At 41.7% G+C, this 16,736-nt stretch overlaps 1 protein-coding gene across 1 annotated transcript; it reads right to left on the bottom strand.

Annotated features, from left to right (window-relative positions):
- Positions 1-1,435: 1,435 nt before the first annotated feature.
- On the bottom strand, positions 1,436-15,395 carry SLC16A4 (solute carrier family 16 member 4). The gene is made up of 8 exons (XM_035123521.3): positions 15,253-15,395; positions 13,658-13,790; positions 12,608-12,751; positions 11,524-11,685; positions 10,411-10,971; positions 8,272-8,483; positions 6,740-6,833; positions 1,436-1,683 (listed from the first exon to the last, which is right to left on the bottom strand). The coding sequence occupies exons 1-8, from the start codon at positions 15,361-15,363 to the stop codon at positions 1,556-1,558; spliced, it is 1,545 nt and encodes a 514-aa protein (XP_034979412.3). The 5' UTR covers positions 15,364-15,395; the 3' UTR covers positions 1,436-1,555.
- Positions 15,396-16,736: the final 1,341 nt, after the last annotated feature.

Raw genomic sequence — 16,736 nt, 5'->3', positions numbered from 1 at the left:
ACCCAGCCCACCTGTCATGAATGGTGATCCACTTGGCCGCGATAAAACTAGTGTCTGGAACTGGGAAAGCAGATTGTCAAGTGTGTGACAAGCCACAATTCCTGTCTTTAGGGATACATTAGATTTTTAGCTGGAGTTGCCTGAGACCTTATATAAAAGTATCCACCATATTATTGGCTTGTGCCACCTTACAGGGTTTAATACCTCACATTTTGGTCAGTTCACCCTCATGGCTAGGAAGTTTTAAATGCCTGCATGAAGTTAATTAAAAATGGTAATTCTCTCTGTGCATCCCATTACATTGGGAAGACAATTTGGGTAGCAGCATTATGTACAAGGATAGATATTCCATTGGATATTTGCTGGTGGGGTATTCACAGGGGTGATTAGCAAAGTGGATACTTCATTCTTGCTGCCTGGAAAAATGTTCTCACATGGAGCCACTTGACATGTTACAAACTTCCTACATGAAAGAACATTGATTTATATTTGATATAAGAATTATTACATTTTATAATCACTACTACTAATAGGTGGGAAACTACCTCACAGCAGGTGATACTTTTGTCCCTGACGCCTTGTGCTGCGTGCTCTGATTGGTAGTGTCTTAGGCAGAGGTTTCCCCTGCCACTGAATCACCTACTGTTTGACTTTTAACATTGGAAATGCGAGGCATTGAATCTGGGACCTTCTGTATGAAAAGCATATGCTTCACTTCTGAGCTATGGTCCCTTCCCATACAATACGAAACATGAGTGTCTCAGTCTTAAGTTTATGCCAAGAAGTGGTGATTTGTGTGTTTATGTACATGCAGCAAAATGTGTGTGTGATGATCAGAAATGACTCTGGGCATTTGTAACCTGTGAACTAAACAAATTAAGGGGTCTGTTCACAGATTTCCTTATTCATTTTGTGTGATAGCCCCTGTAGGTCATCAGAAGTGACATGATCGTTGATCTTTTTCTGGCGCTTGTTTCCTTTTGAGTATAGGAAATATGCTTTCAGACAGTTTGTATTTTGCAAATTACTATTGAAATGGAATTGACTTTCGGAGGCGGGAGGGGGGCATTTGCTGTTAAATGTATTTCATCCCCTTAAGCAGCTTTTCCTCCTTGGGTTTTCTGCTTAATCTTTAAGTAGTGACCTCTGACTTTCACACTTTTAGATTGCTAGTATTTGGACCTTCAGAGGTGAGTTAGCTTTTCCTGTGTTTGAGGATTTTGGGAAGGAATGGGATACCAGGCTTGTTAGACTTAGCTATTAAAAATGTTTCTTGCAATGTTGTTTGTACCTAACAATGTGGTAAAAACTCGGTTTTATGGCAGAGGCATTCAATTGTATGTTTAGGATTCGAAGTATACTTAATTTCAGTTTTCATAGTATATAAATTTACTATCAAACTGGTATGTTAAGGCACAACAGCTTCAAAAAGATATATTTTGGAAAAGTCTTTTAATTTATTTCTTTTTAATACATAGTCAACAAACTATTATAAATGTTACATGATATGGCTTCTTCCAATTGCTGCAGAATTTTGCTTGCTTATGTAGTCAGTTCAGCTTTCTTCTTGCCTCCATTTTTGGGCTACTGGTGCAAGGAATAGTGAAAGGGAAGAAACGAGGTAACAGCTGCCCGCAAAAACGAAGGAGTAAGCATATGTCTGAGTGTAATCATGTAGCCAACCTGTAGGAGGGAATCAGGGTTCACTTACTTAAGTTTTTGATATTTCAGTTAAATATCACTTCATTTTCCACAACATTACTACTGCAGAGCCTATATAGAAGAGCCAAGGAAAATAGTTGAGAATTTAAATGTTTATTCTGCAAGACTATAGAAGTCCACAGTACAATACCTTTTTGTCCCACCCAAAGCATTTGTTGTACAATACATTTTGGAGCATGAAACAAACACCAGTCTGACCACACAGCAATCAGATGAGATACGCTCTGACTTTGCGATATCTGATTGGTGCACTATACATACATACAAATAAATCGATCAATCCCTGTGGCCTTTTTTTTAGTAACTCTTCCAGTTTTTCTCTGAGCAATATTTTTGTCCTCTGCCAAGGTGTTCTTAAAATGTGCCACCAGAGGGCCCACTCTTTTTTCTTCACTGGAATAATAGATGTCTGTTTCAAGGTACTGTACTGTATTCTGAAATGAACTCCCAATGGAGGACAGATTTCCATTCATGCGGTGCTTCCACATGCAAGTAGATCTACCCCATTCAGGGGCCAATTGGCATTCAGAGGCAGGCTCCATTTAGCTATCAAGGCTAATACCGGTAGTTGCTGATGGAGTTTTATGAATCTGGTTTTTCTGTGCAGTTCTATGCTGGTTTACTTTGGAAATAAGTCTTACTGTGTTTTATGGGGCTTATTTCCAAGAAAGTGTGCATAGGATTGCAGCCTTACCCCTTAAGTTAACTGCATTATGTGAAAGACTACTCCCTTCTGAATCTACTGTGTATCCATTTTGCTGATTGACTCCATGAAATAATTACTTTTTTTATCAACTTCCTCTATACCGTGCATGATTTTTATAAACCTCTTTTATGCCACACCATAGTCAACTTCTCCCACCAAACTAAAACACCTTAAAGCCTTAAATCTTTATTATAGGGAAGTTTATCCAGCCCCTATCATTTCAGTTGTTGTTTTTTGTACCCCTTCCAGTCCTTTTTGAATTGTACACAATATTGCAAATGCTGCCAACTAGATTTATACCAAAGAGAGAGACAGCGACCGTTTTAGTTCTTTTCCTAATAATACTCAACATTTCGTGTTTTATTGCTACTGCGTCCTGAGCTAACATTTTCAGTGAGCTGTGCACTCAAGCAAATGCATTTTCCCCTCATTAGTTTCAGTTAAGACCCCATTGCTATGTATAAGAAGTTTTGCACTTACTCAGAATTGCCGTTGCTATTCTTCTGTTCACCATTCACTCAGTTTAGAGAGATCTTTCTAGAGTTGATCACAACCTGTGTTGAGTTTCACCACCCTGAGTAATTTTGTGTTATCCACAGTCCTGACAGCTCCACTGCTCACCCTTGGCTCCAGGTTTATAAAGTTAATATTTATGAAGTTAAATAGCATCGGTCTCAATGCAGATCCTTTGAGCACCCCACTGCTCCATTGTGAGAACCATCTTTGTGAGAACCATCTATAAAGTATTCTCGCCTTCCTGTTCTTTAGCCATGTTAGCAGTTCAGATCACCCCCTTATCTCAAGCTAAGTTTACTTTGCCTTTTTTGATGCTATAATGGCTGTACGATTTCTCCTATCTATCTGCTGCTTTTGACCCAAATAATTCTAATTTGATTTTAGTCTTTTAACTTGATTGTTACACACACACATGCACACACACACACACACAAAATTAGTTACCTTGAAAGTGCTAGTAAAAGGGGTGCTATCAGTGACCAATATATGCATGTTCAGTAATTTCATGTTTTTCCTTTTAAGAACTCTCAGGTAATGTGACCGGGTTGCGCTCCAATGACTTGTTAATTTGTAATTTGTCAGTTAGCTTTAAACATCTTCATTTGTTGCCTGTATTGACACAGCTCCTCAAATGCCCTCCAAGATAACAATAGATTCTGATTTGGATCTCTCTGCAGTTTCTACCACAGTGACTAATGATGCAAAGATTCTGTTTCACCTCTGCAATCTCCCTCTCCTTATTCAGTACTTCTTTTATGCCTTTCATTAAGGTACTATGTCTCCCTGGTTGGTTTCCTGCACCTGCTGCATTTAAATACATGTTTTGCTCATGCCTTTAGCAGCTTTCTCTTCATTGCTTTAATTGTTTGCTTTCTTGTTGCTTGATCCCCCCCCCTCCCCGGACCTTGTGTTCTTTATTTTCCTCATTAGGGCAAGTCTTTCGCTTTTAAAAGTGCAGGTAGCCAGTGTAGTACCCTTCAGTTGCTACTGGACTAGAGCTCCCATCAGCCCCAGGCAGCATGACCAAGGTTCAGGGGTGGTGGGTGTTGTAGTTCACAACATTTGGAGGGCACCAAGTTGCCTCTTTCTTCACGCTGTTGTTTAACCATGCCAGTATCCTGTTGGACTTGCATGCCACAGGTTAGAAAGGGAACGAACATTTTATCTGAGTTTCTATTACAATGGTTTTTAAACAAACTCCAAGGTTACTGAAGGGATTTGGCCATCCTTTCAACTTCCATTTTATGTTTTCAATTCTGCTTCCTACATACGGTAAGTCACGAGGCAACATATAGCCATTTTGAAAAACAGATCAAAGACTAAAATCACACACAAAACAGGCAACTCGGGCCAGAGTTAAAAAGCATAGCAGCTTCCTGGAGATGAGCACCAGCAAAGGCCTGGGATCACAGATGTGTTTTTAGAAGATGCAAAAATGACATTAACTTTGGCATTTCCCTGAACTCAGAGGGCATGTGGTTCCACAACACGAACACCACCACAGGAAATGTGAAACTACCCAGTTCCAGGAATGTGAATGTGGGGTTGTAGGTGTGCTTCCCCATCCACATTCTCACCCAGTCATGCAGGACTAAAGACAGCTTGAGGTGAAAGTCTCAAATTTGCCAGCGTTACAGGACAAGCCAGCATTGGCGGGTTGCCTGGGCAAATGGGATTTATTTTCTCTTTTCTTCCCCTCCCCTTTTCTCTTTGTCTATCACATGCAGGCTGCTCAGAGGGCAACGAGGTGCCTTTATATTCTCTCCTGTATTTAGGCCTTTTGCTAAATCTCACTTGGTGTGGGGTGCTGTGACATCATTAAGTGTGTATATTTGTTAGGTTGCTATGCCCTCCAGCAGGTTCCCAGAGCATTTTCTGATAGCAAACTGTGGCTAACTGCACTGCTTTCTTCTTAGAAAATGCTTCATAGTCCATTGCCCCAGATAATTGTTTTCTTTCTATTTAGAGATGACATGACAAGAGGGTCCTGTGTGCAGGTTTCTATAATCTGGCGTAGCTTTCGTGGGACTTTATAACCTTTTGGAAATTTGTATTTCTGGCTTTGAATGGGTCTGTACCACCTTAAAAATCAAACAAGTCAAGTACATTGAATGTCACAGAAATATTAAAGGGGCCTTGTATTCCTCTAGTCCCTGCGAGGGCAGAAAGGGAGAGCCAACATTGGGTGCCTACTTCCTGCTGCTATGGAAATCACTGCAGGGTGTTGGGAGCAGACCAAGGGAAGAATTGGATCCAAATCCTTTTTTAGTCCCCTGACAGCCTCTCAATTTAGGGAGGAAACTGTCAGCCCTATAGCTAGCACAGTGAGAGTGCTCCTCCACCTTTTCTCTCACCTTGCTGGCAAGCCCTAGCAGGAAAGTAGATGTGACTGTTTGCCTTCCCTTCTCCTTTTTAAAAAAGGATTCCAGCCTCATTGAATTCAGTGGGGCTTACATCTCAATAGGCATGCAAGGGATTTGAACTGTCAATGTCTGAAAATAGAGATTTTCCCCCCCGCCCCGCCCCGCCCCCCGTCCAGCTTTTCTGGATTATCTGTCATTTTGTTCCTGGCTGCTTCCTATGCTGCTGCAAGTTGCTTGGCTAACAGGTACATATGTTCCTTTTACTGGTGTGTTAGTTACATGCTAGAGATGTATTAAGTTTTTCCCCAGGGGAATGAGGGAAAAGAACCCTTTATCACATGGGGCTGTGAGATGGGATTTAGGGCCTTATTCCATGATAATAATTTATCCTAATGTGCCAATTAATTCTATTCCAGAGGAGTCTACACGGAAAAGGGAAAGACAAAGTAGGGAAAAGCCTAGTCCATGGAGATAACCAACATGATTCCCTCCAGACGTTGTTGAACTCCCAACTCCTACCAGCCTCAGCCAGCGTGGCCAGTGATCAGTGACGATGGGAGCTGCAGCTCAACACCCAGAGGTCACTACTGGAATAGACAGTCTAGGAAAGACCGTGAGAGCGAGAGAGGGCCAGGGCTGTGAAGACGGAAGGTAGGAGGCAAATACCCAGCCTGCATCAACTGTGAGCAATATTTTTCCTTACTATTGTTATTTATATTGCATTATCCATGTACCTGGAGTTTCACAAAGGTGAGGAGAGGTTGCTTTCCCAAAGGGCTTTACAATAGACAAAAGGGAAACCCAATACAGGATATGAGATTGTTTAACATTTAAACAGATGGTGCTACACAGTTGCTGTTGCTTATTTCCCTTGTGGGTGGGCAACAGTTCCTGTTACTTCCTAAGGATTTCCCCCCCCCCCTTCTAGAGAGCTTTACCCCACAGGCAAGAGGAAGGATTAAAAACACAAGTGCATGCTTTATTTTCCTTTTCCACACACCTTGAACGGGGTTAAGGAAAACCCTTTTTGTGTGCTGACTTTTAAGATAAAATGAATGAAAGTCCATAAATAGGTTGGTCTGTTGATAGTGTTTTGGAGGGGGAAACCCAATACAGAATTAGGGTTGAATCCAATGAAGTCGTCGTGTGAGTGGAACGGCTTAACACTCGTGCAACTGAACTTTCCCTTCCTTCTCCTCTCCTAGTGGACTCCTAGCGCCCTTTAAAATCTGCTGGGGGAATCATCAGAGCAGATATCAGGGGATGTGGAGCGGAAGCAGCTGGAGGAGGGAAGGGAAGTTCTGTGGCATGACTGGAAGTCATTCAGTTTGTGGAGTGACCTTGTTGGATGCAAATTTTACTCAGCCTTGCTTTTGACAAGAAAGGAATTCTAGCACTCTTTCAATGGAAGGAAGAGGTTGTTTTAAGTTACCTGCAATAGGAGGTCCAGCGAGGACTGCAGGGCCAGCAATGAATGAGGCATGTCCCAAAGCACTGTGGAATCTGGAGGCTCCTACAAACTCTACCTGTTGAAGCAATCAGTGTTACAGTAATTATTTATATGTTTTATAAATATTTTCTACACATTGTCCCCCATTTTGAAAACAGTTTGCATGTTGCCTTCATTTGCATGTTTAGAAATAAATTTTTTAAGATAATAATAAAAATAAACCATCTAGCCTCTGCAATTAAGCCCATAGGTGACCAATCTCTGGCACAGCCCGTAGAGGCTTATGAGATGTGAAAGGCACATGGGTATTTCTCTGGCATAGACTTGAGTGGGGGTGACAAACCTTTTCCAGCCAGAGGGCTACATCCTGACCCTTCACATACCCCACGGGCTACTTTGGCATCTGATGCTCTTATGGTGATGTCAGGGGACAACTTCAAAAGAGCTCACTGTCAGCCCCAATCAGCTTCTTGGTGCCCACAGTGAGTCTCACTTTTTTCATTTGCAGATTCTGTTTGGATTCAAACTGCACCTACAGATGGAGACTTTTCTGCCACAGACAGGCAAAGCTATCCCTGACCACTGGTCCTGTTAGCTAGGGATGATGGGAGTTGTAGTCCCCAAAACATCTGGAGGGCCGAGTTTGCCTATGCCTGATTTACAGGTGTATAAACTACACTTGCAGCGGACGTACAACTTCAATTGGGCTTACTCTCAGCAAGCCTCATTTGATGAGGAACAATCTGAAGCACATTTTAAGCTCCAGATCACAACCGTATGTTTACCTATCCACAGAACAAATTAGGGTCTAATTTGTTCTGTTGGTTGGAAGTTCCCCATGCCTGGACTAGAATCGTATCTCTACTCCTCCCTGTTTATCCAGTGTTGTACTGCTGCATTCTCCCCAGCTCAGTACAGTATATAATATTTGAGGTCAAACCAACCCAAGGCACAGTGGACTATAAATGAATGTAGCTTGCAGTAGAGTGGAACAGTCTCATCTTTTAGACCTGTGACATGCTTGCTAAAAAAGAGTGGCCACCACAGGTTTAAACAATCTGAAATTAGAGGGGATGAATATGAAGGGGATGGTTTTCATCAGGGAGAGGAGAGGGCAATCTAGACTGGGAGAACATTTCATATCAGAGCCCTACAACTGATCCCCCCACCCTGCCCAAGTCAAAGGGGTTCAATTAAGCAGACTTTCAAAAGTGTGACAAAAGTCATGTGTAGTTTGGTTCTGAGGTTGTACAGAATACTTAATTAATGCTTTGGAGGAAGAGTCACAGACTCAAAATGCATTGGGTCCAATCAAATAGATCTGCAGAGCATCTGTAAGGTTTTCTCTCTCATGTTCCTATGTATAAATGAAGCGTCAAGTATATCTTGTTCAAAGCATTTTTAATTTTCTGGTTTGTCCTCGGTGTACTGAAGTAGGTGAAAGTTTTGGATGGGCTGTGCTTTATAAAAATTCTGGATCGCCTTGCGATGATTACTTGCTTTCTTCTGCTTACCAGTACAGGAAGTAACAGAGCCATGTATGCACCACTGAAAATGGCAAAGACTACAGAATAGGTCATAAGTAATGGGAAGGTTGTGGCAAGAGGACACAGCAGGTTAGTGACACCACAAAAAATGAGGTACGTCTTGTGGTAATGATACTTCTTGATCCAGTTCTGATCTGCAATCCAACCAGAGAGCAAAAGGCTGACTGTCTCTGTTATACCTAAAGGGAAGCAGAAAAATAATGAATTTTCAAACTATTTATGTAGAAGCTTTGAAAAACACAGATAAAAGGTCAGAAAGGAAAGAGTTTGTACCCTTCTTTTATTTCTGTAAAATAAATGTGAAAATTTAAAATTTCAGGCACAGAGGTTGGTGGCAGTTTACATGGAAAAAAAAGAATGTTATTTTAATATCTTTTATTTCTTTAACATTTAGTATTTCCTTGCAGAGATCTAATACTTTTTTATATACTAATACTTTTAATATACTTTTTATATACTTTTTATATAAAAAAGGATTATGATTTAAAGAACAGTTAAGAACATACATTAAGTATTGTCAGAAGAATCCTTCTTACTTGTCGATAAAATTGAGGATAGCTCGGTTGTATTTATTTGTGCAATTTTAAAATATCCTCCCAAAATAAAATAAAAACAGCTCAGGTAACTTTCTGTCTTTTTTATGCCACTTCTAATTTGGCTTACTTGGTATTCTTATGAAAACATCAGTAGCTCACATTGATTGTTTTTGTTTTAGTTCAGGACTAATTTGTTGATCTGCTTAATTGAAAGGTAAGTGCCATCCATTAGAATTTTGTATTTCATCACTACCAATCGCCAACAGTGATATCCTGGTAATCTACCCATGGGGGGGGGGATGTCTCAGGAATTTCCAGATTCTTAGATGCCATTTGTGAAATATTTTATGAACAAATACTAAAAATATTTTCAAAGTCCTGGCTGTCATTTCCCCTCCTTTCATTTTACAACAAAGTATACTGGCTACAGTCTAGCAAACTTGTTTATGTTAAAAGGTTACATGTATGCATGCAGCCAGTTTCTTTGTTTTTTGTTTTTTTTTGTTAAGAGAAAGTTTGCACAATTGAAATTATGGCCATTTGCCATTACCTTCAGTCTGCACGACTCATATTTTGTATCCCTGCTCAGTAACGCTTTCTTAAAACAGTCACTTAGTCACTTAGTTGCATGCAATTGCTGGGTTAGGGCCCAAGTCTCCAACTCCTACCTCTTGAAATTGCTTGCTGACAAGTACATTTGCCACAGATGTTACTCCTTTCGTTTTCGGTTGGCAAATTTCAGATTGGAGGGGGAAGGGGAGTATTTTGGGTGGGTGACTGGATTTGGGCTTGGAACTTCTACTTGCTGATCCCTATTATGTATCATTGTACAATGGGAGAAAATGGCTTCATTTAATAAAGTCTTTATAATTATTGAAGTTTGTTTCTTATTACATAATACTAATATGAAATGAGGAGGGGAACAGATTCTGTTCAGAACAATTTACTTAGAAGTTCATAAAGACACTTTTTTTAAAAAAATAGATGAGATGGCAGATTAAACACACCAGTTGGCATATAAAACACACATTCAAGACAAAGAGATGAGATATATTCCATATTATTCAAAGTACTGTATTTACTATTAACAACACTCTTTTACATTCTTGATGGCTGCAGCACACAGCACACAAGGTCAATGTTTCTAGGGAGCTATTTATTAATCCAAAATCAGATTCAATTTCCCCAGTATCATTTCTGTTGTGCTGTAATTTTTTTATCCTTTCTTGTATTGCTATGAGACCTTTTTATAACTAATATTTTGATTTCATACTTAAAAACAACAGGTCTCTGGGTTGTTGTTTTTTTATTTTATTTTATTTTTAATTTTTTTTTTAATTTTTAAAATGTCAACTTTATTAAAGTTCATGTTAAAATACAATTTCTTTAAATTCATACATACTTAAACAAAATGGGTTGTTGTTTTTTTAAAAGAGTTGTATGTTGAGCCATAAGCAGTTTTACATTTTTTTCTACAGGAATTAGTTTCTCTTCACCCAAAGTGAATTATTAGTGAAGCTGTCATGCAGAGATCTTAAGAAAGCCACTTTAAAAGTTGAGTTTTTCTTACCAGCCACTGAAATGATGTAAGCAGTATCCATTGGTGCGATACCCAGTGTTTTAGCTCTGGCTGCAAGGTGGAAAGTGGGGATAAAGTAGGCTAGCTGGCTGAAGAGAAAAGACCATGTGAAAATGTAGAAGAAAGGGTTTTTTAGCTGGGAAAAATCAACATGGCATAGCTTGCAAGAAAAAGGCTGCGGCTTGGAATTTCCTTCCTTGTTTGTTGGAAAGCAGTTTTGATTACCATTCCGATTGGGATGTTTGTTCTTGTGGCTCCCGTCCTCTGGCATTTCAGAACACTTGTCGTTTTCTGGGGCTAATTGTACTCCAACCTGCTTTAGATTGTCCATACTGATGCATTCTTGATCGAGGGGATCTGCTCTGTTCGGTTCTATGGTGCCAGTTTTATCTAGGCTGTCTTCAATAGTCTCTACAATTTTTAGGTGCCCAGCTGTTTGTTTGTCTTCATGTACAATACTTAAAACTTTCGTTTTCATCATTTTAATCGGTCGTAGTAGCATGCTAGAAGGAACAAGGTTCAACATCACGCCACCATATATCAGGAGGGCACCTAAATGATTAGACAGAGATTGAGATGTGACATTATGTTGCGATAACAGGGAAATAGAAATGTTAATAAATTCTATTAGCACCCCCTCTGAAGGAACATTTTTGGTGACTTTCAGAGGGTCTAAAATAAGTTAATTTTCAGTCATGCTGGGAGAATTGGCATTCTTTTAGGCAAGATATCAGACGCTTTTCTCCTTCCTTCCCGACTCCCCAAGGAGTCTTCTTCCACTTGCAAAAGGTTTTCCTGGCTACTGAGATCATTTGGGCCTCTAATAACAAAGACATACGCAGGAGTACCCCAAATCTATGTGCTTGTTCCTTTAAGGAGCAAAGTATACTCCCTCAATGCTACTCTCTGGACTTGACTGTGCAGGTGGGAATGAATCTACTAATAAAGTGCCTTCCTGACTAGGAAGATACCATGGTCAATAGTATAAAAAGCCACTGAGAGATTGAAGAAGAGTAGCAGGGTTGCACTCCCCTGTCCCACTCTCAAAGCCAAAACACATGAGGTGGTAATTACAATGAAATGTGGGAAGTGAAAGCTACCAACCTTGCCATCCATACATTTCTATCAGGACTTGAACAAATGGTGTTAGTATAACACTCAGTCCCATTCCTGAACGGCTGATTGCATTGGCTAGAGCCAGGCGTTTCTTGAAGTACTTTACAATCATCACAGCTGCTATCTGATACAAGCTAGCAAAACCCAATCCTAAAATGAAAAGAAACACATAAGAAAGATGCTCCTTCTCCTGGGCCCATCCAAAATCTTCTGTGAAGGGTGGTAAGGTAAATGTAAAGGGGCCCCTGACCATTAGGTCCAGTCGTGACCGACTATGGGGTTGCAGCGCTCATCTCACGTTATTGGCCGAGTGAGCTGGTGTACAGCTTCCAGGTCATGTGGCCAGCATGACAAAGCTGCTTCTGGCGAACCAGAGCAGCACATGGAAACGCCGTTTACCTTCCCGCCGGAGCGGTACCTATTTATCTACTTGCACTTTGACGTGCTTTCGAACTGCTAGGTTGGCAGGAGCAGGGACTGAGCAATGGGAGCTCACTCCGTCGCAGTGATTCCAACCGCTGACCTTCTGATCGGCAAGCCCTAGGCTCTGTGGTTTAACCCACAGCGCAGCCTGGGTCCTGTGATGGGTGGTAGGCAACCCTAGATTTGGGTGCCACACAACGAAAGGACAGGCTCAAGTCATTCAGCGAGTGGAACAATTTTGTTGGATACAGCCCAAAATGATGTCTTTCTCACCTTCTTCAATGTACTGGTAATTTTTATTTTATTTTTTTACGGGGGGGCACGTGCAACAAAACATTTTTGTCTTACCTACTGGGGCACATATGAATGAAAGGGGGCACTTGCCTGTAAGTGCCTCCAGTAGCCCAACAGGTAGAGTACCTCCCTTTGATTATCCTTAACTTTTTCTAAATTGGGCCCTGTGTCTCAGCAGTGCAGGGAGACCATTATTCATTCTGGTGGGGAAGGCCTTTGCAAAAAATAAACAAAAGCCCCCCCCCCGCTCAACCCAACCCAACATTAACCTGACTGTTACTCAGTTTTTCTATTTCCATTAAGACTTTTCTGTTACTGTGGCTGATTTTTAAACATATGGTCAAGGTACGCTCACCTGTCAGGAATCCCATGGACACACAAAGAAAGGGGATGTTTGTAGCCAATATGCTGATAAGACAACCAAAGCCGACCAGGCAAGCCCCAATCACTGATGCTGGTCGTTCTCCTATAATATCACTTACTATAGTTACCAGTGGTGCTGCAACAAAGAAGAAAAACGGCTTCATGGTGGCTTGGGGAAAGGGGTGCAACTGGCAGAAGGAGAGATTTGGAGGTAGGCATTTTTGCCAGTTTTAGAGAACCTGGCATATGCTTATTTATTGAACCTGGCATATGCTTAACTTTTGCAAATTATATCATAGAGCTGTCAGGAGAATGTTTTCTGCTGCCTAAACAGAGCTGAGGAAAAAAACTTGCTTCAGCATGGCTGATGAGAGTAGTCCTTAATATTAGTGGGCTTACTTATCACATATACTTATCACTTATCTTTTCTCCAGGGAGTTCGGAATTGTATGCATGACATTTCCCCTTTCTGTCCTTCTATGTGAGATAGATGAGGCTGACAGAGAGTGATTAACCCAGCAGGTTCTGTGGGCAGCGTGAAGATTTCAGTGCAGGTGTCCCCAATTTAAGTCTGGCACTATTCACTACATCAGGGGTGGCCCAAAGGTAGACTGGGATCTACTGGTTTATCTCTGGGCAATTTGTGGGAGACCAGCTGCAGTTTATGTCCTCCCTGTCTCCACTGGGGAGACCTTAGGGTTCAAGGAAAAAATGAAGTAGATCCCCTAACCCTGAAGTCTGCCACCATATTGACAGTATGGATGCCATTGATGGTAATTTACGTATTGTTTGTTCTTACATTCTGGTCATAGGTGCTTATAAGCTTCCAATTGTTTTCAGGACTGCTGTATACATAGGCACCCCTCCCCTTAATGGACAGTAGTTACTTAGGCTTTGCTTTTTTCTTACTGTGAGCAACCCATGGGGCAGCAAACAAATGCGGTAAGTGTGTAAAAAGTACCACTAAAAGTGTTTCGGGACTATTTCTTCAAATAAAGTAGTATTTCTTCACCAAGTCATATTCAACCATATTTGTGCTAACCTGCTAGGAATCGAAGTGAGGACATGATAGAGCCAATCCAGCTGATTTGTTCAGAAGAACCGCCAACATCCTCTTGAAAGGCCACAAAGAAAATGGCAAAGTTTTTCGCTGTTCCCATTGTACATACATTTACCTTAAAAGAAACAAAACATCCAGTAAAATTGAAGCACGTGAATTGCCTGCTGCCACTTGTCCCTGCCCTACAGAATGTAGCATTTTCCATTTTTAGAATAATACCTGTTATTCCCTGGGCAAATTTGTGATGGCTTTTAACTTTGGATAACTCACAGTTGAGGTGAAACTAAATGAAATGGTTCTGAACTCCAGTGAGATTTCCCCAAGCCCAGAAATTAGCTGACCTACGGTAGGAGAAAAAGTCGCCTGGAAGGAGAGGAATGGGAAGAGAGGGATGGATGGCGCAACATCCCCTCCCAACTCTCCACTTCTCATTCCCTGACCCATCCACTGTGCTCAATTTATGGCTGTTAAGCAAGCATCGAAAGACACAGATTTGCAGCTGGTGGTCTAGTTCCATCCTGGCAAATTGAAAGGGAAATTTTGTTATGCATGAGTATTGAAAGTGTTCCATAGGCTGCACAAGGAAGTTACTGGGAATGTCTTTACTAGTGCAGACCAGCACTGAAAGGGAGCCCTACTTGCCAAGGAGCAATTGGGAGCACACTTTTAAGCTCAAGGTTGCTCCTTTTCAGCCATGTCTTTACCTGCCTACATAGGTTGTCCAGTGTTGAGTAGATGGGTCTGGTCTGGGGAAATGTCTCACAAGCCATATTGGGACCCCTGCTGGGTCTGAGCTCTCCCCCACCACTCAGTGATTATAAAATGTTAGGTGGGAGATTTAATCTCATGGTGTGCATGAGATTCTCTTCTTGGCTATTAATATGTTTTTGGGGGTTGAGCATTCAAATTCTATTCCCCCCCCCTCCCGCTGCCCCCAATTTTATTCTGTGGCTTCTGAAAATATACAGAGTGTCATTCAACTAAGTGGCTGCATGTATGGAACAAAGTCCACTTGTGCAATGGAACACCGCCCCTATGTACCCCCTTAAATTTGTGGGGAGGGTTAAGAAACCCCCAAAAAGTCTTAGGGTGCACATAGGGGATGAGGACAGTAAAGGCTCATTGCATGTGTGGACCTCATTCCCTGTGCAAATACCCCCATTTTTATGTAAAATGCCATATACAGTCATACCTCGGTTTAAGTAAGCCTTGGTTTGAGTATTTTCAGTTTAAGTGCTCCGCGGACCTGTCTGGAACGGATTAATCCACTTCCCGTTACTTTCAATGGGAAAGTACGCTTCAGGTTAGGTATGCTTCAGGTTAAGTGCAGACTTCCGGAACCAATTGTGTTTGTAAACCGAGGTACCACTGTACATAAAGATGAAGCACTGTAGCTCAGTGGCAGAGCGTTAGTCTCCCATACAGAAGATCTCAGATTCAATCCCTGGTGTCTCCTGTCTGAAACCCCGGAGAGCCTCTGCCAATCAGTGTAGAGAATACTGAGCTGGCTCGGTATAAGGCAGCTTCCTTTGTTCCAAAACCAAACCTCCACAGACTATGTCACATTTCTTTCTTACCAGAAAAAAGTTAAGCATAATCATCCACCCCCAGCCTCCATCGGGAGCTTCTGCAGCGTCATGTTGTTTGGTGCTTTCTTCAGCTTCTTGTTCACTCTCTGTTCTCTCCATTCCTGCTGCAGATTTGAGCTCCAGCAAGTAGCTGAAATTGACCTTGTCAAAGTGCTCTTACACCCAAAAGATAATAGTCCACATTGCTGACAAACCCTCAGAATAAAAGCTGCCATTGCTGCTTTAACACGCTCCTGCAGTTTTTCAACTTAAACATTAACCCAATGTTTTTAAACACTAAAATGCTGGTATCACCCTAGTGAACAAGATGGACCTCTTAATTTTACTGCTTTTCTAGTTGTTTTTGACTGCTTCGACATTAAAAGAAATATATATCAGAGTGGTTTTGTTTTTTAAAAGCTCTGTGGCGGTTCAGGGTGCATGTTTTGTCAGCTAACACTTTTGCAGCAAGATCCTTCTGCCTGACAAGGGAGGCCTCGGAAGTAAATGCCGTGTGTCAGAAACTGCTCTGTATTGTGAGTCACACAACTGCTTCCTCTCAAGGGAAAAGCTTCTGAATTGACCCTAGTTCATCCTGGGCAGGAAGTAACACAAAAGGCTTGTCTCCATGGTGCTTTGCTGAAGCCTAGGCTCTAGCATGTCTTGCATGCTTTTTAATTCAAACTCCAGACTTCTCTTTCATCTTAATTGTGCTTTGGTCAGGACTTCTGGTTTCAGCATACCCCTTGTGAGCAAAAAAATCCAGGCAGCCAGTAGGCATTAGTTTAAAAAAACAGCCCCAGCACCTGAAAAGAAGGCTTGTTGAAGAGGACAAGAAGCAGTTACTGTTCTTTTGCACAGGCTTTTGAAGCAACTGCTTTCTGCCTCAACTAACTTCTACCAGGCCCTGCTTATTTACTAGCTTCCCCTGCTCAGGTCCCTCTCCCCACCAAGGTGGGCTAACAGCAGAGGCAGGAGCCTGGCCATGCCTCCTGCATTCTTCTTAATTCCTTCCTGCTAGAGGGTTCAGGAGCAAGGCAGGATTCATTTCTATAGAATCACTGAATTGTAGAGTTGGAAGGGACCACAAGGGTCATCTAGTTCATGAGTAGGCAAACTAAGGCCCGGGGGCCGGATGCGGCCCAATCGCCTTCTAAATCCAGCCCGCAGACGGTCCGGGAATCAGCGTGTTTTTACATGAGTAAAATGTGTCCTTTTATTTAAAATGCATCTCTGGGTTATTTGTGGGGCATAGGAATTCATTCGTTGTTTCCCCCAAAAAATATAGTTCGGCCCCCCACAAGGTCTGAGGGACAGTGGACCGGCCCCCTGCTGAAAAAGTTTGCTGACCCCTGTTCAACCTCCTGCATGCAGGAATCTTTTGCCCAACATAGGGCACAATCCTGAGATTAAGAGTCTCATGCTCCACTGACTGAGCGATCCTTTTTGTTCAGTGTTCCATTTTAAAGGCCTCCCTGCACCTGTAGAAGCTA

The sequence above is a fragment of the Zootoca vivipara genome, chromosome 7, assembly GCF_965207765.1.
Source record: "Zootoca vivipara chromosome 7, rZooViv2.hap1.1, whole genome shotgun sequence".
NCBI lineage: Eukaryota > Metazoa > Chordata > Lepidosauria > Squamata > Lacertidae > Zootoca > Zootoca vivipara.
The sequence above is the reverse complement of the archived record's forward strand: the minus strand, read 5'-3'. Positions and strand labels throughout refer to the sequence as shown.

What these genes read in the sequence shown, in the direction of transcription:
- SLC16A4 (XM_035123521.3), bottom strand. Translation starts at nt 15,363, where the DNA reads ATGGAGAGAACAGAGAGTGAACAAGAAGCTGAAGAAAGCACCAAACAA. An exon ending in GTCCATGGGATTCCTGACAG is followed by an intron (nt 11,686 to 12,607) that starts GTGAGCGTACCT and finishes TTTTCATTTTAG; the next exon opens with GATTGGGTTTTGCTAGCTTG. An exon ending in AGAAATGTATGGATGGCAAG is followed by an intron (nt 10,972 to 11,523) that starts GTTGGTAGCTTT and finishes CTAATCATTTAG; the next exon opens with GTGCCCTCCTGATATATGGT.